The 25,836-nt window shown below is 33.0% G+C and overlaps 1 protein-coding gene across 2 annotated transcripts in view; it reads right to left on the reverse strand.

The window, feature by feature from the left end:
- Positions 1-1,601: 1,601 nt before the first annotated feature.
- Positions 1,602-25,836, reverse strand: part of LOC116340185 (regulating synaptic membrane exocytosis protein 2) — a 39,629-nt gene continuing 15,394 nt past the window's right edge. For both annotated transcript variants that reach the window (XM_031766512.1, XM_031766504.1), the window contains exons 5-13: positions 25,446-25,688; positions 25,028-25,254; positions 24,605-24,799; positions 24,186-24,421; positions 23,840-23,964; positions 23,418-23,640; positions 22,914-22,978; positions 6,532-6,707; positions 1,602-3,017 (exon numbers count right to left, since the gene is read on the reverse strand). In XM_031766512.1, coding sequence (XP_031622372.1) covers positions 2,186-3,017; positions 6,532-6,707; positions 22,914-22,978; positions 23,418-23,640; positions 23,840-23,964; positions 24,186-24,421; positions 24,605-24,799; positions 25,028-25,254; positions 25,446-25,688 — 2,322 coding nt within the window. In that variant the 3' untranslated portion in view covers positions 1,602-2,185. The remainder of the gene's footprint in view (positions 3,018-6,531; positions 6,708-22,913; positions 22,979-23,417; positions 23,641-23,839; positions 23,965-24,185; positions 24,422-24,604; positions 24,800-25,027; positions 25,255-25,445; positions 25,689-25,836) is intronic.

Genomic DNA, 25,836 nt, shown 5'->3' on the forward strand with positions numbered 1-25,836 from the left:
TTTATATTTGCTAGCATATTTATTTTCTATAAAATCAACATACATTTGTATGTCGAAAGAAAAAACACAAAAATGTAAATATTTAATGAATCTGTGGATCTTTACGAATCTGTGAATCTGTGCAAATCATTGGAATTATAGCAATTTAAATCAAAAATTGAATCGAATGTGAATCTTTGTAAAATTTTGTAATCATACTAATCGTACAAATCCGACACAAAAGGTGAATGGATTCGCGGGTGTCTCCCCCCTAGGAAAGGTCTATATATTGTGAGTAAGAGTGCTTGTCCTTTTTTGCTGTGGTTGTGACAACTTGTGAGTAACTTTCGTCTAATCGTTTTGACCTTTACGCTTTCTATTTAACTCTATTAAATTTATAATGCAAGTTTTCTGCGGTGTGAATTTTGTTTTCCACTCTCTCCAAACAATTCAACGATTCGAAATGTATTGTTTTATTATATCGTTTTGAACAATGATCCAAACCTTTTTGTTTTATTGTGATTTTTAATATGAAATTGTTGCGTCACATTTATGTTGATCGAATATTTTGTTGTTGTTGTTTGTGTGTGAGCACGTTTTGGTTGTTGGTTTGCCTTTAAATATGCATTTGTTGGATTTTATTTTCATTGATTTCAATGCGCACACACACACAGAGTACGCTTACAGAATCATAGTAAATCACTTTTATTATTACACATTGTTTATCCGGGTGTTTTGTTTACGGGTTTTGTCTGTGTATGTGTATTGTATGCTTTTGCCAAGTTGCCTATAAAAATAATCTTTCATTCAAATTTATATCATATACTTTATATGTAATGTAAATAAATAGCCGATTTACTTTAGTGTATTTTGTATTCCATTCCTCGAATAGACAATATGTGTGAATATCTCCTTTTGTATTATGTACAACGCATTCAATAAAGCACAGCAAATTTTTGCTTGTTTAATGTGTGTCACATCAATTGATATTATATTACACATCCTTTTCCAAATGGTTTCGGAGTGTTTGGCTACTTGTTTTTATATTGTTTTATTGTGGCAATCAATATTCAGTTGTTATTTTTTGTTGTTTCTGTTTCCATTTTGGTGATGAGAGAGTTAGATTCATCCCAATCCGAAATTAGTTCGTTTATTAGCATTTATTACATATACACTTTAATCTCGTTTTCTGCATATTTTAATGTGGTTTTAATATACTAAATATGTAGTTACAAATTAGAGCAGATTCCATGTTGATTCGCATTTTTTTTTTTATATCGCTAATACAATAGCAGTCACTTTTGGATATCCGCATATAAAATTCACTGTAATTTTCTTTGCATTTGTACCATTCTCATTACAAGCTTTTCACAATAAACTTCTAAAAAATATTTTTTTCTTTATTTTCATTTCATTTACATTGTCCGCACAACATCATTATATAAATGCGTTACTTTCTTTTCACAAAAATATATATTTATTTAGATTGTATTTGTGTATTTAGTTGCAAACATCGTCATCATCATTATTATGGTCAATGTGTGCGATATTATTTCGATTAATTTTTGTTTATATTCATCATAATAGTCAATAATTTTGAATAAATATTTTTTTTTGTGTGTATTGTATATTCGTCGTTTTCATTTTGTCTCAAAATGTAGTCCGTTTCATCAAATTAAAACATAATAAAAATTAGGCCCACTAAAACTTTTAGCCGAACATTTGTTCGTTGATGTTGCTATAGTTGGTTTATCATCAGCTGAAAAATCATGCTAAAAATGTGTGTGATATTTTTCTTTCTCTCTAATATATTCAGTTCATATTCATTTGTTTGTCTTACATAAAATATAAAAGTTAATTAGAACCGAAAAAAGGGTTGATCATCTCATTTTTCCCCTCTCTTTCTCTCTATCTGTATCTGTTCTCGTTTTCTATTCTATTCAGTTATAAATGTTGATATATTGAATGCTCGTATGTATCGCTTCATCGTCAGTGTCATCGGGTTATACCAGAGAGGTGATGGGAATTTGTTGTTTTCGGTCGAGTTGTCGTTATATATGTTTGGTTTTTATTTATGGCGTTTTGAATATATCTGGTGTTGTCTCTATATCTCTCTGTATAATTTGTTTTTATTTTTGTGTGAATTTTAGTGAATGTGTTTTGCTTATCTTTTTTGCCATGACAAAAAAGAAGCAAAAACCCCGTCCTATTTGGTCTTTGTGAGCCGTTTTTCTGACGATGAAGCGCTCAATGTACGATTCAATTTACTTTTCGAGCCTTTATGCGATTTCGAGAATTCATCATGTGGATCGCGGCGTGTGCACGATGAACGACGTCGACCGGTCAAACACAACGAATTAAAAATGTTGCTATCACTGTTATCATGATTACCTTGTTGACCATCCTGAAATGATGAACGCCGTGAACCGGGCAATGAATGCGAATAATCTTTGCCCAATTGATATTGTTCGACATTTAATTGTTCCGATTGCGATGAACCGCGTCGCGAACCACTTGTCCATGCATGATCCGGATGCAATAACGATGATGCATCACCAATTGAATCAACATCATCCGATGATGAACTGCGCAAATGTTCACCACGATGTAATCGCGTATAACTATGACTCATATCATTATGAATTGGCTTTGACCAATCGCCACTACTACCTTTTGACACTTCCAACGAAACCGGACGAAATGATGATAATGTTGATGTTGCACCAGTTGCTGATTTATTTCCACCATTACCACCTGATGCTGAATCCATTGAGGAATTCGTTTGAATATTGGTCGCATTATTTTGCTCTTCGATACGACACCAAATCGCTCCATCATCCAATAAAGCTTTCTGAATGTCAACCGTGCACACGCCCAAAAATACAAATTCGGCATGCGGCACCATGTCCCATAATTCGATTTCAACATGCCGCTTTAGCAATTCATCAGCCTTAACATTCGGAAATATTAACGTTGCATTCCATATGGGATTTTGTGTGGGCGCTGACACTTCAGTACGTTCTACATGACCATTGTACCTAAAATATGAAATTTAAGTTTTGCATTGTTCATTGGTTTTTTTTTTTATTTTATGGCAATATTTATGTGTGTGAGTGTGTGCTTCATTAGACGATACGATGAATTTATTCAAGTTTTTTTTTCATTCTGCTATGATATCTTCTATTAATTATGCCAAACAATAAAAAAAAGTGTGATTTCCGGTTAATTGATTAATTGATTACTTGGTACACAAACATAAAATTAAATATTTTTGAACAAAAAGACGTAAAATAATTTCTTTATCTGGCCATATGTCATAATAACGGATGCGATATACGATCAAATATATACCACACGGACAACATTCAAATACTCAAATACGAATTTATGTGCGTTCAAAAAAATATATGCTCTTTTTTATAAATTAAAAACAAATAGTTCTGATAACAATAATTATGAGAATAATACAATATCGAATTGAATAAAATAAAAATAAAATGTTTTTATGTATTTTACTCATATCACATTTTGGTGTTACAAATTTTATTGCTAAAAATGGCATTTGTAAGCACGGCAATCATTTTGGCTCTTACTTTTTCCTGGTGTGTCTTTATTTCAAATTCAGTTTAAAAGCATATGTTGAAAGAATGTCCATTCTGCAAAATCGGTGATTTTATAACAAACAAGACAGAAACAAATACCTACAAATTTGTATGTACAATGTGTGCAAAAATTGCCGCTGTGTCGGAAACCTTTCTCATCCTGGAAACAAAAACACTGAAGGGGAGAAAGAGTGAGACAAATCAAAAAAAAAAGTAGTGAATAACTGTAATAAGCCAAACAAGTTGTTTGCCACAAGCAAACTAAAGTAGCGAAACCATTTTTTACATGGAAATTAAATGATGGGACTTCTCTATATCCCACTCAAAAGCAAAATTGCAGTTTACCATCGAAGACAATAGACAAGAATGTGAGCGTCAGAGACAAAGACGGCTGCATGGGTTGGAGTTATAACATTTTAATTCAATTTTCAAGAGTCATAGATTATGTTCGGTGTTGTGTTTTTCATTATTCATTATCATTTGGGCGTACTTCTAACTATTAAGCCATCTGGAAAATACACCTAATTCAGGTCACATTTCGTAATATAAAACAAAAGGCGAAAATGAGTCACAGAGAAGGAGAGCAAAACAGAAGATAGAAGAAATAAGAGTAGGTGATGATGATTCTTAGATATTTGAACTCTCCTCTTTCCATGTCTATGCACTTGATGGAAGAGAGTGTGATTCATTGTAATCAGTGGACAGAACAATGGAATTGAAAAATTTAACGATGTTTTTGTTTGCGAAAGGAAAATAAAATTGTTGTAATAAAATAATCACTACCAAGAATTGCAATAAACAGGCCAACTAGAAAAAAAACGGATGCAATACCCACAACAGCAGTATTGAACATACACTTGTGAATGCAAATTCGGATGAAGATTACGTGTAATCGAAACGCTTTAATCTAAAAGTAAGATGCTTTTAAGCTGAAAAATCTATTTCTTTTACGATTCCATCTATATCCACAGTGCAAATATATCACTAGCTATTTGAAAAAAGAAAACTTTCGGGATCGCGTGTGTGTATGTTTTGTGAGAAAATGTGTTGCCCGAACCAGACACCAAAAACAGAAAATAGAACAAAACCAAAAAAATATGGCCAAACACGTTCAAAATCAAATAGTCTATTTAACTTGAACCATAAACTTGGTAAGTTAAAGAGATTGTACAATGACTGTTTCTTCTATCCAACGAATGTGCGAGAAAACTTTTTTCTTTCGTGAGAACGATGGTGGCGGAAAATGGATGAATGTTTTTTTTTGGGTTTATGCATGTTCTTATAATTTATATGCCAATAAAAAAGAGAAATGTATGAATGAAAAGGAAAAAAAAGGAAAAGGCAAAAAGAGACCAAGGGTATCCACAAAATGGACCATCTGCATGAATAGCATTTCATCAATTTTATGCAAAAATGCTCGGTGCTCAATTCAATAGGTGCGTGTGTTGACTTAATGTGAATATAAGTAGTTGCATTGCATTTGATTCGTGTACCAAACTTCTTTTTATATGTATGTGTGTGTGTGACAAAAAAAAACGTTTTTCCATTCGTAAATTTTTCGGTTTCTTTTAAACTTTCATTTAAATACATATAAAAAACGTAAAACGATTTATACAGTACAGAAAAAATGAGCCGAAAATGAATCAAAATCCAAAGAAAAGTCTATTTATATATACTCACTCCAACAAGGAACCAAAACAGAACTTTGTATATTGATACACGCACAAAAACGAATAAAATTAAACAAGCGCTAAGATAACTATATTCAATTGAATGAATACGCTTTTTTTTGCAAGTGAACTTTTAAAGTCTGACGGTGAAATCAAATTAGCTAAACAGAACCGGTACAAAACAACAACAAAAAAAAGTATAAAACAATATATGAGACCCAAACACAACATGAGAACACAATATGAATAACTAAATAAATGAACATAATAATGTCTCCTAATACGAATAAGAAGCGCAATCCCAAAATCCAACGATACACGTACGAAAATGGACTAATGTAATGTTGTAATTGAACATAGTGTATTTTGGTGTGTCTGTATGAGGAAAATGCGGTTTCAGAGACAGGGATAGTGGATGTGGGTGTGTTTGTGTGTGCTTGTGTTTTTTCAGTGTAAAGTGTGTATTTAAATGCAACTGGGCATTTGATATAAATAAATAACGAACAAAAACAAGTGTAGTTAATGTATATGCGTGATGTAGCACAACAGCAATAACAACGTAAAAAAACAAATGATGCTAACCTCTCGTTTTTCAAGTGATTCAATAAACAAATTTACGATCCAATAGCGTATCAAATAACATTTAATTAATTCCATTTTGAACATTGATAGCAAAAAAAAACACGTGAACGGATTAAAATGTACTTCCACTCGAATTGTTCACACTCGATACGGTGACATAAATTTTACGGGTGAACATTTCAAACAGAAGTTGAAATTTGTTGATGTTCAACATAACTTTGTCTGAACGTAAGAAGCATAAACTTCAAAAGTTAGAAAGTTAAAAATTTGTCCATCAACAATTCTCAACCGCAGGCTGAACTTTTTGGGAACACATTTTTTTTTGTTCAGCAGTTTTTTTGTTCTTCACTTTTGTCTAATTTCCAATTGAAATAAATTAAAACATCAAAAGAAATTTGCCTCGGATTTTGGATGTTTTGTGCGTGTATGCTTTTATTACAGAAAGAATACGTGTGCAAATTTGTAGTCTGTTTGTGTGTGTGTGTTTTAAAAATATTTATAAGAATGAAAGTGATGAAATAGATTGTGTATGTATGTGGTTATGTGTGTATGTTGGTTGTGAATGGCATGTGGCGTATTATTGAATACACGGAATGTAAGCATTAACCACTTCGGTAAATATTGCTTACTGGTAGAGAAAAAAAAGTTTTTTTTTCGGTTGTTGGATGGTTTTTTTTGTTTGTTTTGGTTTTACGTACATTTTGGGTAAAATGCGGACTTTGGCGAATGTTTCTGGTAATTTACCATGCCCAGCTTTTTCATCTCTGAGAGGTAAGTTGTCAGCGGCCATTAGGGATACAACTAATTCTTCACGATCTGTATGATAGCTTAATTCGAATTGTACTCGCCCTGATACTTTTTCTTTTAGTTGTCTCTAAAATAACACATAAAGAGATGATGTTAGATCTATTAGTCTTTTTTTTAAACACAGGGAAATGTTTCTTATAGATTTTGATTGTTTTTTTTTTTTGTTTGGTGATGGTTATGGTGGTATTAGTGGTAGCTTTTTAGTGATTTATTTATATAAATATTTTATTTTTATTATTGGTTTTGATTAGCTTATCATTTTGAATTATGAAGTTTGATTCATTGTAATATATGAATACAAATGATGGTCTCTGTGAAAGATGTGTGTTTGGGGCAATGAACAATAAATTGAAAGAAAGTAAAAACTATACGAACTCAAACTCAAAAGTCAAAACTTAAAATTCAAACAATTCAATTCGAATACAGTACAAATATAGCAAACTACCAAGTGCGGAGTCTCATCAAGAATGTTGTCTTCCAGTGTGTTTCAAAATAAACTACATTTCTCTACACTTGTAAGAGCTCTATTTTCACAGCAAATTAAAATAAAAAACGTATACCGCTCTCTGTTTGCATTAAATAGAATGACAAAAACACACAGATAGACAAAAAGGAATACAGATATTAATAGAGAATCTCTAATTAGAGTCAGACATTGAATCACTATTAAGAAAATATTGTTCACGAAATTTATAGAATACAATATATATGCCACTAGAAAATAAGCGATAGTGCAATCAAAACTACCGTCCGTGTTGAAGTATTTCAGTGATGTGTTTGTTTGTTGATTTGATTGAGTTGTTTTTGTGTTTGGTATATGCAAAATTTCAGATTGTTTGTCTTTGTTTACGATTTTTTTGTTGTTGGAGTGGAATATGCCTGTAGGATAGGTGTTCATCTAAATGAATTTGATTTTCGGTTGGCTGGTGCCTTCGAGCACACTACTATATACATTGGTGTATGATTTAATTTCTGCCGAATTTTGTTTTGAGACTCGGTTAATACTTTCTACCGTGCTTGCTACTTGTTGGATCAATCCGAGTTTTGCTTTGGTTTTGTGTTTAAATTACAATGTTGTTTGCTTCGATTTTTTTATGGTAGTTTTCTTGTTGTTATTCATAAACTTTTTGCATCTATATTTACTCACCGACAAAAGGGATTTTTGCACAAATCTGAATATTTCATCACGGTTCGAGCGGTTTTTGAATCACATTCGATTATTTTGTGTATTATTTTGTCATACAAAATGTTCAATTTTTCGTCTTTTCCAGTGTAAATAAAATGTTGGGATAGGAATGGAATAGAATAGAAAAAGAGAAATGAAAAGAAATGCCGTTACAATTTCTAACTACTCGATTTCGATAAAACACACACATACACAGTTGAAAAAAATAACAGCAGTATAGTCCAACTCTATTGACCGCCCTGTAGATAAAGTAGATCACACTGTATACTTATGTGAATTAATACATGAAAACAATAATTTAAAATGAATCTGCCACTTTTGAGCAAATTTCTTCAAAACAATAAGGAAACTTAGACTCAAGAAACAAAAATCGGTCTTCGATGTTCATTGGAAAGAAAAACATTGATCTAAATATTACGCGACACACAAATACAATTCAATTTTAGTGGTAGTGGTGATGACAAAGAAAAAAACGATATGAGAAACAAATTGGAAAAAGGGAGTTCATCATAAGAATTGATTCAAGTTTATATAGAGGTGACATTTTTATAGATAGGTGAAATGAAATTTGAAAAATGAAAGAAAATAATTTATAATGAAAAACATCAACACACACAACGATCGAATAAAATCTGTTGACTCTCTCAGACTGACACAAATGACTGACTTGTTGTTTAATAAATGCAACAAAACACGATGAAAAACACGACCCCAATAACGATTATAAAAATATGTGTACAAAACTCTAATTCGACAAATGTCAACGCGCACATAGTCCGGTCCCCGGACTCCGGTGTATATGCGAAAGTGGATGCGATTTACTTTATTGGCTTTCCCATTCCTCAGTTTTTTTTTTAAATGCCATTATTTAATTGAAGTAAGCGCGAAGTGTGCACCATCATAGAAATACACTAGCCTCCGAATCAATCGAAGAATAGAAAAAAATGTGTGTCGAAAAATAGCAACATTTGCACTGATGTGGAACCAGTGTTAAATCACAAACAATGGTTCGTATGACTTGAAAGCTCACCACCAATCTATTTCGTTTTTGTTGTAAAGTTTGTCCGCTTCACAAATTAGTGTGCATATCAAAAAGTATTGAACATTTCAACAAATGACTAGATGGCATTTTAATCTTTGAAATCTGCGGTCATAATGGTTGAGAGTGTGGTGCTTGAGGCTCAAATGCCAATTTCATGCATTTCCATTGCTTTCCAAAAAATTGGCATTACGTCAGATAACAGTGACAGAAAAATAAATTGAAATACTGACTATGATGGAAAGTGACCCAAAGAACCGAAAAGAGGGTAATAATTAGAGTGAAACTGGATTATATCATTTTCGTCAGCTAATTTCACATTCAATTCGTAAGCATTTTTGGCGTTGCAATGGTCAAACGTTGTTGGGAATACGCAAATGGATATGCCTGCAACCGTCGCATACCACACCGGATATGCGGTTTACATTTAGTACGAACATAATATGATGATGATGTACTCAAAGTGACAATAAAATGAAAAATAAAGAAGAACCAAACAAGAAATACAGTTCATTTATTTGATAGTTTTTTTTTGTTCGCATTTTTTTTTTTTTTTGCTTTTTAATTCCATTCAAATTATTATTGTTATTTAATTTGCATCCTGCCTAATGTTGCTTGCTCGTTTCGTTTGTTTTGAAAGTTATTTTGTTGTTATTGTTTTTTCTGTGTTTAGTTTTCAAAAGTAAAATCGTTACTGTTTTCACGCAAACAGGACATTGATTGCTACTTGCATATAATATGCACTTTTTTTTGTTATTGTTCTTTTCAAACTAAAACACAATTAGTTATATGGTTAATTTTAATTGTTAAAAAAAGGTTTTTTTTTCTTTGTCTCATTGGTATGCTACAATATAGTTAACAACTACACATGCTTTTACAGATTTTTTTTTCACTTTTTTTGTTTTGATTTTTTTCTTCACTTATTTTGCGTAACATCAATAGATTTTTTGTTTGAACTTTTTATTTCATTCTCTCCTAAAAATGATTCCTTTTTTTTATTTATAATTTGTTTGTAATTGGTAAACATTTACGATTGTATTTGAACTGGAATCGGGTTTGTTTTGCTTATGTTTTTTTTTTCTTGTGGAGAGTAGGAGGTTTGTTACTTCTGAATAGGATTTCGGTGGATTAATAATTAGTTATATCTATGTATTGATTAATGTCGATGTTCGACTCTATTTGTTTCTATGTATCATATTATGTCGTTTTGTGTATTATTCTTGTTGAAACGAATGTGAAATTGGGCGTGACAAAACTTATGTGGGAAACAAAAATTAAAATAGATGATCCATAGTTTAATATTTGGATGTTCTGACAGTGATGTTTGAAATATAAAAAAGAAGAAGAGGAAAATTCGTTTTGAAAATTGAAGCGTTGAAAACTGTGAAATGGTATTGCACGTAAAAGAACTATATAAAAAATATTCTCTCATTTTTATTTGTGTTTTTCTTCTCAGAAATGTGATTCTTTTGTTTCCACATATATTTCTATCTCTCTCTCTCTCTCACACGCATACATCTTCATTGGGATTGATGAATTTTAAAACGAGAAAACTGAATTGCTTTAATTGAAACCATTATTATTTTTTTGCTTATTATTATTATTTATTCATTTCTTTAGCTTGAACTTTTCGTAAGCCAGTAATTTTCCATTTTTATTTTGATTACCATTGAATCAATATTTGTCTGTGGTAATATCTTGATTGAATCGTTGAGCGGTAAAATTTTCATGACAGAAAGAAAATAAATTAAGGATTCATATTTGTATCCGTTGCATATATCTAGCAGTGTCGCTCTGTTGCCTCACACTTTTCGGTTTATTATATGCTGCAGTGTACGCAAGCAACAGAGCGGCAGTATTGTGTCACCGCAGATATATCTATTGCTAGATGTTGATTGCATGGATATATCCTCTTGTTACATCTATGCAATCGTGAATCGTTGGGGAAAAAACATTGAAATGTGAATAAATGGCAACATTGAATGATAAAATGTCGATTGTCGAAACATTTTATAGACATTAACAGTATAGTATACTAAAAGAAAAATAAATCATTTTGATTTCACTTTTTCTTTCACGTGTCTACATTTTTGTAGTTTTTTTTTAATGATTAATTCAATCAAAATGTGGCTTTCTCATGAATTTAAGGCGCTTTTAGGAATTGTTGAACTAACATTTTTTTGTTAAAATTTAATCAACGCTCGATGGAGAACGCATGTGTTTTCTTTTTTTTCTTATCGCGTGCATGAGTCTTTAACATAATAATTTTTCAGGTATCACTCGAGAGAGATTTTCGATTGTGTTTTTCGTTTAAAGCGATTTTTTTACCTGTTTTCAATCAAAAACGAAAAATAAAAATATAAACAGCAGTGACAGTCTCACTGTGAGACAAAATACATCAAAATCCACACATATTTTGATGATTCCAAACAAATTTGGAATATACTCGTTTCTCGTGTATGATGCGGTGCGTCGTTAATTGGGACAACAACACTCATTAATGTAAAATGAAATAGTTTCAATCCGTTTAGTGTGGAATCAACAGAATATACGTCAATTTGATGTTTTTCTTGTCTTAATGACGATAGCATCTTATGCTTAACCACAGTAAGAAACCAAAATAGTATTAGTATAGAATAGCGAACTAGATATAACTAAAAAAAACCTGTCGAATTGAGGAATATTCTATATAAGGTTCATATAGAAAACATGAAATAGTCGTTAATACGATAATGATGTGAGTCTTTACCTTTCTTTTTCTTCTACTCAGTTTGTTGCTGTGGCTTTTTTTGCAATTTTTCTTCATATTCTATAGTACAGTAGCGTGTGTAACAAATACATCCTTGAAAATGTATCTTTATTTGTTGTACAAACTTACAACAATTCTCCCACCCAATTGAATCACATATCAGCATGTCGATTTACAAGCTTGGACTGTTAAGTATACAACTAGTATCAACTTTGTTTTGCTTCTTTTTGTGTGCTTCTGTCTATGGTATTTATGATTCCTACATCTTTTCAAATTTCATAAGTTGAGAGATTTCTATCTCATTGTTTTTCGAACAATCATGTGTGTATATATGTGTGTAAACTTGTAAAAAAAATCAGTTGTGAAATCGGTTGCCAATTCTTGTGTATTGGATGTACGACGAGACACACATAAACACACGACAATTTCATTCACATCGAGAGACATGCACTTTCTAACAAAACAATTTCAGTTGTTGTCTGAGACATTTTCCTTCTTCATCTTCGTATTTCTTTCTCTCTCTTTATTTTGCTGACAGCATTCAATGTGTCGTGATACACACTACATTTAATTTTCGATCGATTACAAACATTTTGCTGCAATGCTGATTTGTATTCTCGTTGTCTCGATTTTAACATCGAAATCATGTTATTTATAGGTATATATGTCAAACTGTGTAAACATCAGTGATGGTTTTTTCCTATCTGAATAGCGCTAGCTATTCGCAGCGTCTGAACAGCATTGCTGCCCAGATGCTGAATCGAAGCGGTTGCCGCACGCGTTTTGTACCACACAACATATTGTCATATAGTCTAAGTAACCAGTGAGCTCACAGAGTATGATACACTAATACCATAGTCAGTATACAAACGCATGTCGAACAGAGAACGAACGCGAACGTATATGCTCTGTGTGGTACAAACGAAGTGTGTTGCGCGTCCGGCAACCGCTACGATTCAGCATCTGGGCAGCAATGCTGTACAGGCGCTGCGAATAGCTAGCGCTATTCAGATAGGAAAAAACCATCACTGGTAAACATTCAATGTATGCATGACATACTGAACATTACATGTTTTATATTTGCAATGCCAATGTCAACGCATTTCAACTTAATTTTGGTTCACTCATTCATATTCATTTCGGTGGTGGTTTCGGTTGTGGCTGTCTTCTACTAAAAACTAATTTATTTGTAGACCTACAGGTTGAAGCGTATGGTCACGTAACTCACGTTTATAAACATTTTTGTTTTGTTCGGTGCTTTTCATTTTCATTACAAGAAAGACATTTCTTCACACATTTATATAGATATAAAATGCTTTGTTGTTGATGCTCTTTTTTGTGTCTCATTATATTTGTATGTGAATGGATTAATTATACCAATATAATCATCATCATCATAATTTTTCTCTAAAAAAACCATTTATTTACGCATCACAGTGATGTTTGTTCGAGGTCAGAAAGCGTTTGGTTGGCATTAAAAATAAATAAAATTCCTACAAATATGCAATGTGTATAAAGTGTATGGCAAAAGCGAAACTCAACATCCACATTTTCTGTTTCAGTTGGTTTTGAATTATTCACATGACTTCATTAGTGCAAATGGAGTGTGGCTGATATGCAGCTCGTGATGCACCTCATTTCGCTCTCCTTCCTCTCGTTCGCTCTCTCGTTCTTTTGCCTTCACTCTCGTTCACACTCATACTCTCATTGTTCTTGTGAAGCCTTTTATTTAAAATTTTGATTTGCGGAATATTGTGCGCCCTTTGTATCTATTACGAAGCTCATACTCAACTTAAACTATCACCATAAATACATGAACATGTTATGATTGAAGTTTCATTAGAAAACATTGACCCACAAATGAAAGCCAACATGTGTTGATAAGCATGTAAATCCGAAAAATCAAAAACTGTTGGAAACAAAATGACGAAAAATTGTATGTATTTTGCATGTTATGTTCGACGTATTATAGAGGAGAAAAAAAAACAGTGTATATTTGAGTTATATATATCTGGTCGTCGCTTTTGGGATCTATTCAACGGCAAAATCTCTGAAATTGACGGCCCAACGAGTTGGACCATTTTGAAATTAACTTTGCGCTAGTCATCATCAGATTGAATAATTCCAATTTTCAACTTGAAATATGCTTTAAGCAAGTAGCAATGTGAAGCAATGAAAAGCTTTTACATATATTGTGCCTTCTGCTGTTGTTATTGTTGTATGATATGAAAGAAGAAGACTATCAATCGCTATTTTATACTAGAAATGGGCATTCCAAAGAACTGACTACATTTGCGTTATTTATCGAGGCGACTTACGTTTTTAGCTTTAAGTAAATGGAGAGAGAGAAAGTCTGGTAATTTTGACAAACAAACTGCATCAATGGCAAGAAGAGAAAACCCAAAATGACAAGTCAAAAGACAATACTATCCTTATATGTTTTATTTTTTTAGGGATTTGGTTAATCTTAAGCAATCTAAAGACCATTTGCAAGTCTTTTCATCTAAAAGTTTGTGTATTAGTGTTTACTGCCCCAAAAATCATGTCACAAACCGAAGACCAACAAAAAGTTGCTCCGAAAATTCGAATGTTGTTTCAAAAAGGACGCTGTTGATTCAAGTATAGAAATAGAACATCTATCGAATGAATCAGAAAGAAGAATGAAAGCTAGAACACAAAATAATGACATCAAGGGGGAAACAGATTTTCAAGTATTGTTCTGGCCTATTCGATTTTTTTCTCGGTTTTTTTTTGTTCTTTAGCTGATGAAAAATGTAACAATTATTTTAAATTGTATCAATTAAATGCATATCATTAATTTATTGTATAAACTTTTGTGATAACCAATCGCTTCAATTCATAAAAAAACTGTGTCGATATAGAGAAGCATAATTGAGAGGAATGCGGTTTAATTCAACTTAATAATCAAATTACACATTAAACGTGAAAAAGAGAGCGGTGCGTGTTTTTATATGTCCATGATGATAGCACACGACTCAAATTTGAGCTGTCTGTTGACATACAGTTGCGACAGTCAACCGAAATGACGAAAATGTGGAATAAATGGTGCATTTTTTCGCTTGCTTTTGTGCTTCATTCGGTGACATTCACCATGCAGAATGAAAACATACATATACAGATCATTTATATATCTAAATAGTGTTAATGATGTATTCATCCACACCGAATATACACACATGCTCTCTCACTGGGGAAAAACAGTTATAAATGGAGTGAAAAATATTTCGTTCGACAAGTGAGTTGCATGGCTTCGACGCCAAAATCCGTTGAGTGCTAAAGTGTTTTTTTGTGCCACTTTTTATGGCAATGAGGCCAAATAGAAGGATGAGAACCACTCTGTGGCGATAAAAAAGAGCCCCGGCTTATCTACCACACAAATGTGTATGTGTTTGAAATCGGTTGTTGTTGAATTATTATATTTTTTCCTGTTAGTCGACGAAAATTGTAACTCGTCAGCTAAAACCGAAAATCGTTTGACACTCGCGCGCGCGATGAAATGTGGCTATTTGCGTATAAGAGTATGTATTTTTGTGGCATAAAAGCTCAGCATTATACATATTGTGACCATTATAAATGGAATCGATTTCGCATATATTGAATTTTATATCACACCATTACAAGTTGAAAGTCTCCATCTACAAATGGAAGAATCTCACATCTCAGTACATAAGATAAGATAACGGCGTGATTTTTATTTAGACATTTTTGCTTAGCCTATATGCTGTTTTGAAAATGTCACAATCGTCTGATTGACAGAGACAAAAACGATGTTGATTATATGGCCGTTCAAAACAGACAGAGAGAAAATCAGGTGATGGTATGTTGCACCCCATTCCAACAAGAACGATTTCACGTGATGATTCACAATCAAGTCGGAATTAGATAGAAAGAACGAGGCTTGATGCCGTTGTCTCGAAATTCTTTTGTCCTTTAGTTTGTGTTTTTCGTTCATCGAACTTTTTTTGTCTATGTTTTTCGCTTAAATTTTTTAATATTTACACATAAATGCGATTCATCAGTGTTCATGTGTCAATGTAATCATATTAATAAATAAGCTCAGATGTTTGCCAATTAGAAGAGTTTCATTTCAACATAATATATTTAGTGTTCCATTTTCAATTGTCGAATTCTCACTCTTTTTGCCATTGACTTTTGTTAAAGTAATTCTTTTGGTAATTTTCTCATTTGTATTATAAGATGAACTTTGAATTAGAGATGTCAACGAACTTTCGAAGTTCGAACGAATATGAGGGAATCAATTTCCACTCTTCGAACATGTTCGTTCGTATTGTCCATCTTTGCAAACGCAAACGCAAACGAATGCGAAACACTTATTTTTTTTTGTATGAACGAACATTTCTTTCTACGAACGCTTTCGTTGACATCTATACATTGGAATTTAGTATCCTTAATTTTGAAGATAAAATCTATGAAAATGAGATGAAACAATGCGTTAATATCACTCAGTGTTTTTTTTTGTTGTCTTTTTTACGGGTCAACTCTCATCAAGTGTATTGTAGAGTGCTAGTGTTATATGATACATATCGTTTCACCAAAAAATAAAGTAAATTAAAGATAAGTGATTTATTACGTTTTTCTCTTTTATTCAGTAACCGATTGAATTTTCATCAATATCCTGTACAAAAAGACTGTAAACGAAGACCGACCGCTTTATGTTTATCACATTTCATTTCTATTTGTTGTTCTTTAGTATAGAGATGATGATTGACGGTCTCTGTTGAAGCTCTGTATGTTACACAGAAGTGATGATGACAACAAGAATGACGACGGCGCTGCCGAATACGGCATGACAAATCTATTAAGATTCGTACGAAGAAAAAAAAACCTGAAGTGTCACAGTAACACGAATGCTTTGAATAATAGATAAATGTTGGATTCGTGCAAAAAGATGAGAAAGAAATAAAGTGGCAAGAAGAGAAAGAAAAAAGATGCCGAGGCAGATTCTGTGAATCAAAGTGCTTTGCCGTCAACAAATTGTAACGGACGAACATTTCACTTTTTGCCATGTATCAATATTTGTGCTCAGCAAATATGCGTAAGCATATATAAATTCAATATGCCTGTGATTCGTGTCTGTCGTTTTGTCTCCAAACTTTTGTTTATATGTGTGCGTCGCGTCATATTTCTCTTTTGCTTCATTCGTTCACACATTCATTCATTTGTTACACCTTTTGAATGGTCTGTGTGCTTTTTTCTCTCTCTCTCTCTCACTCTCATTCGGTGTTTTGTATTGTATTTAGTACGCGGTTCGGACGAATGAAATGTGAATGAGACAGAGCTCAAAAGTTAATGACTTCTTAGCCCAAAAATACAAACAATTAGTATGAAGAGAGCACGCGACTGTAGTCGATAATTCATTCGAACTAAAATAGAACACACAGAAAAAGAAAGAAAAAGCTCACCCAATTCAACTTCATTTGCGGTCACTGAGGCAATATAATTTATACCAATTTCGATCAAACTTTTGATACACACATTCTTTCTTTCTCTCTCTCTTTCTCTTTCACACTCTATCTCTCTCACACGCAGTATTACTTTATTTGAATAGAACTTTCTATTGACAAATTTGTTTGCGGTTTTCATGGCTATTTGATTTACGCAAAGTGCGGCACCATGAACCGTTTGCCTTTTCTCTATTTATCTTGTGCTCACTTTAGATTTCTTCTTTTCTTCTATTCATTTACATATACAAGCCAATTTATATGATTCTACAACCAAATGCTACTATTCCTAGCCTACTAGCCTATAGTTTCTGTGATGGGGTTTTTCGTTTTGTTGTTTTACGTTACGTATCAATTACCGTCCATTTCTATTCTAAATGCTGTATATATTTTATACACACATATATTATATATCATTTATTTATATAAGATACAGAGAGATCTCTGTGTACCGTTTGGTTTTTTATTATTTCTTTTATGTTTGTGTCACTCACTTGTTATCAATTTGTGTATTTGGCATATTTTCATATTTGATGGTTACCTATTTTCTTATTTCTTGTAAATTTAAATTCACATTCAACGCTATTTTCATGATTTGTATATAATAAATATCTATGCTAATATGTTTAAACATTGTCGTTCATCATATGCTGTGCTATGATCAGTATATTATTTATATATGAAAACACAACAACGAAATAAAAAGAAATATGATCTTACTTCATAATTTGAATAATATAAATCTATCTCGTTTGCCACCATTCAAATTTTTTTGAACTGAACAAAAAATCGTCAAAAAAATGAATGATTTATGTAAATATATAAGTATAACAATCAAATACAGATACACAGATTTTGTTTTGTTTGAAGTCTTTAAGATTTAAAATATAGATTGTTTTGTTTGCATTTTTTTATTTTCTTTTCTCTCTTAACTACTCACAAATATATATACACACACACGTACGGTGCGTTCATTTGTTGTCCAAAAAAGGGGTTGTAAATTTCCTCTATAGTTCACTTTATTTTGTTGTCAATATATATGTAAATGGTAGAAAAGGTAATCATCTATCTCAACAAAAGTCGATAAAAAAGATGATAAAGGGCGAAAAGGTGGGGAGAAGGTGTTGAAACTAATAAAAATAAATAGAGAGATTCTCTGTTCTATCGCAATTGAAACGTGCGCGCATTTCAATTCATACATTATTTATGCAGTTCAGACACTGTCCGAGCACTGTGCGTTTCTATTTCGCTTTTGGTCTAAAACGTGCGTCTCTGTGTTGAAAAAAACAAAAACACAATCAATATTCATTTTTCATCACTTAGATTTATGGGGTTCATGTTTGTTCATTTCTCACTAAAGTGAATTAGTAGGTCTACTCGAAAAAAAAGGTATCATAGATTGTTTTAGGTTCGCCTTTTTTGTATATATATATATTTTTTGTTGCATTGTACTCCTTTCTACTAAATCATAAATATGTATATAGTTATCAATACAAAAAATATTTAAAGTTTTTGCGCGTTGAAATTCGTCATTCAACCCATCTGAAAGCAAGTGTTCGGTTTTGTGAGTTGAAAGTGTGCCGTTTTTTCTTCTTTCTCTCACTTCCACCCCCTTTCGAAAAGTGAGACATTTTCGTCACATCACTTTTCGTAATATTTTGATAATCATATATCTTTTGCGCGTCTCATTTCACATGACATTTTGTTCACTGAAGCTTCACATTTTCTCACTCGTGTTTTAGCTTTTCGCATTTTAATCGTCTTAAGCAAATCGTGCTTTTGGCTTTTTGCCCATATTACACAGTAGATGTATAGATAGATAGATAGATTGATCACACAATGTTTTGAAAATTGAAAAATCTCCCTAAGTTAAATAAAATAATGCTCTGTTCATTTGGGCATAATGAAGCTACGCACGCATACATGTAGTTTTTGTATATGTGTGTGGTTGTTTTTCGAAATTTGAGTAATATTAGTTTGGTTTATGTTTGTGTATGTTTAGATGTGTTAAATCAGTGTTATTTGTATGCTTTGTTGTTTTTGTCGTATTTATGTCATGTTTCTTGATAAAACAAAACGAACAAGAAAAAAAATTCGTCGCAAAAAGATAACGACGTAAGAGATACTCTCAATTAACCTGTATTTTAGATAGTCTTCGCTAAATTTAAATTCACATTTTGTACTACGTAAACATTGGATTGAACGTACACACCATACACTCACATACACACAAACACACCCACACATTTACCAACATATGAATTAGCGTGGTGAATAAGCACCTTGAATTAGGCTATCCCTCCGTCTTAATAATATAATTTTGTGTTTTTTTTAGAGATGTATAGGCTCATACATGAGCTATGTGCTTTTAGCTACTTTTTTGGCAGCTAATTAGTGACAGCATTAAAAGTATTACGACTTTTCAATCAAAAATAATTATCCTTTCTCTTTTCGCTGTGATAGCGCCATGCTGCTATACAGCATTCATGCTTCTGCTTCTTTTTCTGCCCGTACCCATTGTAAGCGCGTTGTTTCGTTTTACAATATACTTGTGTACATACACATAGAAAAGACAATTTGAATAGAAAATGTTATCTTGTGATTTTCATGCATAAGCTTGAATTTATGCCGTGACGGATCATCGCAAATCACATTGTGTGCATATACAACTAGGCAACATATGTGCTTTGATATGTAATTTACATGCCACAAAAGCATATGTTGATGTCGATGTCAACGAAAAGCGAAGAAAAAAGAAGAAGCTGACATCGGCAACGAAATCAACATATTCGTTGCGTATAGTAAATTTGTCTATGTTCAGCTTTTGAAAGGATTTTGATTTTGTGAAAATACTTGAATGTCATGAAGAAACACTCACACACACTTTTCTAATTATATCTATGTAAATGAAACTAATATTATCGCACGGAAATTATATGCGATTACAGTCAGTGAAAAGAGATAAAGTGAGTGGGAAAAAAACTTAACGAGCAATTTCTCAATTGATATATAGCTCATGTGTGGTGGAGGGGTTCGGTAAGTGTGTAAAATTCTTCACTCAACATCATTGATTTAAAATCCATAATAAAACGTGTAATTTTAAAATCGTTGTTCTACACTTGAATCTTTCATATCTGCATAATATGCTTATTACACCAATGTCTACATCATATATCAAACTCATGTAACTCTTGATGGTGTTGATGGATTTAATGGCAAAGCATTCATTTATGATTTTTCTCGCTATCTCTATGACTGAGAATACGTGTGCTTTTGTAGCGTCAATTCGTGCAGTTACACTTACCGTCTCTAACAAAATGAGCAGAATTTTTTTTAATGTCAAGTTCCGATTTCCAGCCACGTATGAGGGATTCATAAACCTTACAGCCAATATCTCAGTGTGCTTCGTACACACACAATGAAGTGTTCGTTTTATGAGAAATTATGGAGGAATGAGAAAAGTTCGTGGACGGACGGTTTTCCTGCTTTCATTGAGAATAACAGTAAAACACACTGCAGCAAAATGTTTTTGTGATGTGAGTGTGCCCAAGTGAATGTAACACATGTTTGTGTGAGTGTGCGTGTGTGTTTATGTTATGTATTATACATGCATGTGTCACGAACAAATTTTTGATACGTATCAAAAAATTTGTTTGTTAAATATATATCCACTATGTTTGTTGTGTATGTGTCTCGCTCTCTCTTCAATCCCCGCCGTTATTATTTCACGATGCGCCCGAACCGCGACCATAATAGAAAACAAAAATTAGGTAATAAAACTGCGACCAAGAAAGGTGAAGCGAGAGTGAGTACAAACAGTACAAAAATGAAATCAGTGGATAATGCTCTTTGTTTATATTATGTACATTCTTGTATATATTTTGAGTTATTACTAGCACCATTGGCTTACAGTAATTTCATTATTTCATTTTCATGTTTCTGTTAACAACCCATATCGCAATTTTGTTATTTTGTCGTCACGGTGTGTGTGTGCATGTGTCACATCGGTTGGTCTGTAAGCTTTTCTAATGCACTAACGCATCCAATTTCATGTTCGAATGCAAATTCCAATTTGCCAACGACCAACCGAATGCAACAGGAACAAACAAACACATTATACAAAAATAACAACAACAAAAATCCGTTGCGAACATGTGTTGTAAACGTATCCAATAAATCGAAAAATAGCATCAAAATGATGTAATTTTTCGTTCGTCGATCTATTTTTAAAATGGATCCTTATCTGATCTCCCTATTCCTATCTCGATTACATTATATAATGTAATTTAATATATTCTTGTTGAGGGCAGTGTGTGTACGTGCATAAATAATGCATAAAATCTGCTTGTTTTCGTTTGTTTGATTTTCTCTTCATATCTCATGTTCACCACCTTTTTATATGTTTTCACTCTCTATATCGCTCAGTTATTCAATCTCTTCCACTCGTTCGTACTTTGGAATTTGTTGTTGTTTATTTTGTTCACTTACCATATCGCATTCACACACACATACACACACACACACACACACACACAAACACACACATTTATATTTGTTATTGCTCTTTCACTCTCTTCATCACTCTCTTTCTCTCATACACGCTCTTATAAAATCATCGTTCTTCAAGTGTATAGAAATATATGTATATTTATATAAATATAAAGTAAAAATGTTTTTTCTTCATCTCGGTATTTCTTATTTTTCTTCAATAATCTCGTTCATCTCCATGGCATTGAATCGTGTCGATGTAGAGGCAGTGACATTGGCATGCCCATACCGATGCATTTGATTTTGTGTATTTTCACAGCTCAATAACGGCTCATCATATCAGAAAAATATAAATATCGCTTTTTATTTACATTTATCATATTTTACTCTCTTTTATTTTCCCTTATTCTCATACACTCCAGCCATTTGCATCATTTTTTTTCCATTTTCAATAATATGTAAGTGTTTTTTTGTAATTGTTGATTATGTGTGGCTCTCTTCTACATTCGAGAGCATCGTTTTATTTGTGGATTTGACTTGTGTTCGTGTACGGTTGCGAGTATGTTTTGTTGTTGTGCTTTGGCTTTTGTGCTGATTTGTATCATCATTTCGACAACCATTCAAATTCAATCCCTTTGAGCATTCATAATAGCATAACTGATAGTCATATTCACACATTCTCTCTCTCTCACTCACTCACGTTATCTATCTCGTATAGATTTATTTTGATTTGTCTGTTATAGTTATGGTTGTTGTTGTTGCCTTTTTATTTTTATTTTTTATCTATCATATATTGTCAGCATATCTACATAGAATTTTGTGACTGTTTCCTTCATGCATCAATTTCCCATTATCGTGCCCGTCACTCACCGCACATTTATTCAATATTCACATTCAACCACATGGAATGTCTTTTTTTATTTGTTGCATGTTTGTATGTCTCTATTTTCTTTCATTCCTATATTTTTTCTCTGCGCCCTGAATTCCTTCTAAGGAATTTTGAAAATTCGATTTTTATTCACTTTTCACAGTTTTGTCACATTTCATCTGTGGCGTATTCTTGTTTTTTTTTTTTCAATTATTTTTCTCCGATTTGACTCACTCCGAAAAAGAAAAAAACAATTTTTATTCCGTTTTTTTTCTTCTTCGTTTTGTTCAATGCCATTTGAAAATGAACGCGTATCAACAAATATATATTTACTTTAAATTTTGTTGTTGTTATTTTTCATCAAGTTGATTTTTAGTAATAGCGTTACTTTTTTGTATTTTGTTGTTAAAATTCATGAAAATGTGTGTTTTTAAGCTATTTAAATTAATAAAATTTATACCGGAGTTTTTGGTAATTTTCGCCTTGTTGGTGACGATGGCGACTTATCGGCTGTTGTTTCCACATCTGAAGCGTTTCGTTTCGATTGATTTCGTGTGTATTGATGCGGAACAGAGACCAATTTTAATAATAGGTTTCGATCGCACCAGATCAATGTGTATTATTTTTCGTTCGTTTGTTTTGTCATCGCACGCGCGTGAGTGGGCGGCATTTGTTTATTCGGAGAGATTTTGTGAGCGAAACATAAAAAAATAAAGACGAAAAAAAGTACACGGGAATCAACATTGGTTTGTAAGATTAAATATTTCTATGTTTAATTATTTCTTTGATATATTTTTTGTGTAAGTATCTCTCTTAAAATTTGGAAAACATTGTTGTGTAACAACAGTCAATTATTCGAGAATATAATTTTCAATCGAATTTTCCAACAAGAAATACAAACTAATTGGTGCATGGCAAATATTTTGCCACGTGAAATTAAAATATTGAAACGAGCATATTGTACCTGGAACTAATCCGGATGATAAATCATCGACGTTTTTTCGAAGGTTGCTGTTTACACCACCTCCGCTTGAGCCCGGTGGTGCAGCCTCGTCCAATAAATCACACATACGAAAATCGGCTGCATGCTCAACGAGCAATTCAACCGTGTCCCCAGTTCGATCCATTATAGCACACACTTCTTCAAAACTTCGATCAACTAATGACATACCATTCCATTCCAAAACCTAAACATTCCCGGAGAGAAAGAGACGAAGAGATAGAAAGTAAGAAAACTCCAAATATATAGGAAAAATATAAAAGTTTTTTGAGGTGAAGCGAAAATAAACAAAGATACACAAATTGTATGAATGCGTTGTGTACATAAATGACGAACGATTTTCGAACGCCAAAAATTAGTAATTTAATGCAGGAAATTATATATACCTTATCTCCTTGTTGTAGACCCATCTTTTCGGCCGGTCCTCCAGGTACAGTCCATACGAGATACGCAAATAAACGACCATCCGTTCCAGTTTTACCACCAACAACACGCATTCCAAAGCCTCGAGCTGCACCGTCATCCAATCATTTGCAAATGGCAAATAAACATGGGGGGTGGCAGCAGAAGAAGATAAATAGATATAAATGAATATAAATACCACATGAATAAGAACGCATTTCCAATTTATAATCGCAACGCGAATGAAAAGCGGTAATATATTAAAAAAACACACAAAAATAAACCGAAGAGAAAAAAAAAATGTAAATAGCAATTTCAAAAATGCCATACTTCTGTGCGCCTTATCAGTTGGATCTCGTCGCAATGTGACTCGCCGTTTGGACGCAAGAAATGGTCCCGAATCGACGTCATGAATTATAATTTTGATTGCTTCACCATCTAATGAAGTTTGCCGCCGTGGTGCTTCCAAATCTTCTAAGGCTGGTGGCTGGAATGGCATTGCTGTTAATTGGTTTGTATTGGAGTTCGTAAGAGCTGCTCTATCTCGAATCGCACTAATATCCGGCCTAATAAAAATAAAACCATTTTCATAAGTTTGTTTAAATACATCTGAAATTTTCTTTGATTCGGTCTTTTTCCATTATTTCCCTCGAGAAAAAAAAAAACAAATAAACCGAATCAAATGGCACGAAATGCTATGAAGCTGTGGTTAAGGTGAATAAATGTAAAAACGAAATGATGCCACATACAATTGTGAGCCACGTCTTCGCACTCGACGATCCTCTTCAACGAATAGCGCGGAATCATTTTTTTCCGGACTGGGTGAATTCTCTTTATACATATTTGACTCTGGTGCGGTTCCACGGAACGATGATCTACGCGATGATGGAATACCAGCCGCTGAGTTTAGCACCGATGGTGCTAACACATCATAAGCGGATGCTCTATAGAAATATGGCAAAAAACAACAACAACAAAAGAAAAAAAATAAGCAGAAATAACAACACCAATCGAAAATACAAACAACATATAAAAAAACACGCTCATTTAATGTGAATTGTGACCTCAATGGAAATTGCCGTGTATTTCAGCATATATATACACATCATCGGTTGATTGCAGTTCAATCGATTTAACGAAATGACAAAATCAAATATACTATAGTATCGTACCTTCGCTGTATGTTTGGTAATTCTAATCCAGTGTCTTTATTGTTTACAGTTTCGGCTGTGGAAGCTTTGATATCGTCATCGTAACTGTGTTGCCTAGCTACAACTCTTGATTGTCTTCGCGATCCAGCTCTGGACAATGGTGCATTGAAATCGATACGCATTGATGGGCTTGCTGGTCGGCTTGGATTTGCGCTGCTTGGTTTATTCCAACCTGAATTGTCCTTGAACTGTATTGGTATATGCAATATGTCCATGGACATTGTCAATGTAAATAAAATGAATTAATCAAAGGCCTCTGCGCCAATCAAAAAACCAAAATATTTATAGAATACACAAGAGCCGCCACATATACAATGGTTTTGTGTATTTACATCAATAACAACAGCATAAAATGATAAAATAATATCGAGGCGCCAACCTTTTCTAATTCTCTAATTGATGCTGGTGAAACGTCGGAATGACGTCGAAGTTCGGGACTGCGCGGTGGTGCCAAACCACTGTTGCCACACGATAATTGTTGACTTGAGCCTAATTTCACCTCGGAATGTCTTCGCTGAATGGCTTCCATACATGGCACGTCAAGCGTCGAATCGGTCGAATCTTGTGGCAAACAGACGCGCGAAGCCATTTTTCGTCGACATACACTACAGCACCATGATATCTACAGAAATTGAACGGGATTATTTTTAGAGATAGTATATAGACTCGGTCTGATCTGTGACATTGAGAAGAAGAAAAAAAATGCCGCCACCACAGCAACAGCAGAAACAATTTGTTTTTTCTTCATGAATATTGCGTGTGCGTGTGCT

This window comes from Contarinia nasturtii, unplaced genomic scaffold (genome assembly GCF_009176525.2).
Source record: "Contarinia nasturtii isolate CC-2019 unplaced genomic scaffold, AAFC_CNas_1.1 Cnas_scaffold_129, whole genome shotgun sequence".
Lineage (NCBI taxonomy): Eukaryota > Metazoa > Arthropoda > Insecta > Diptera > Cecidomyiidae > Contarinia > Contarinia nasturtii.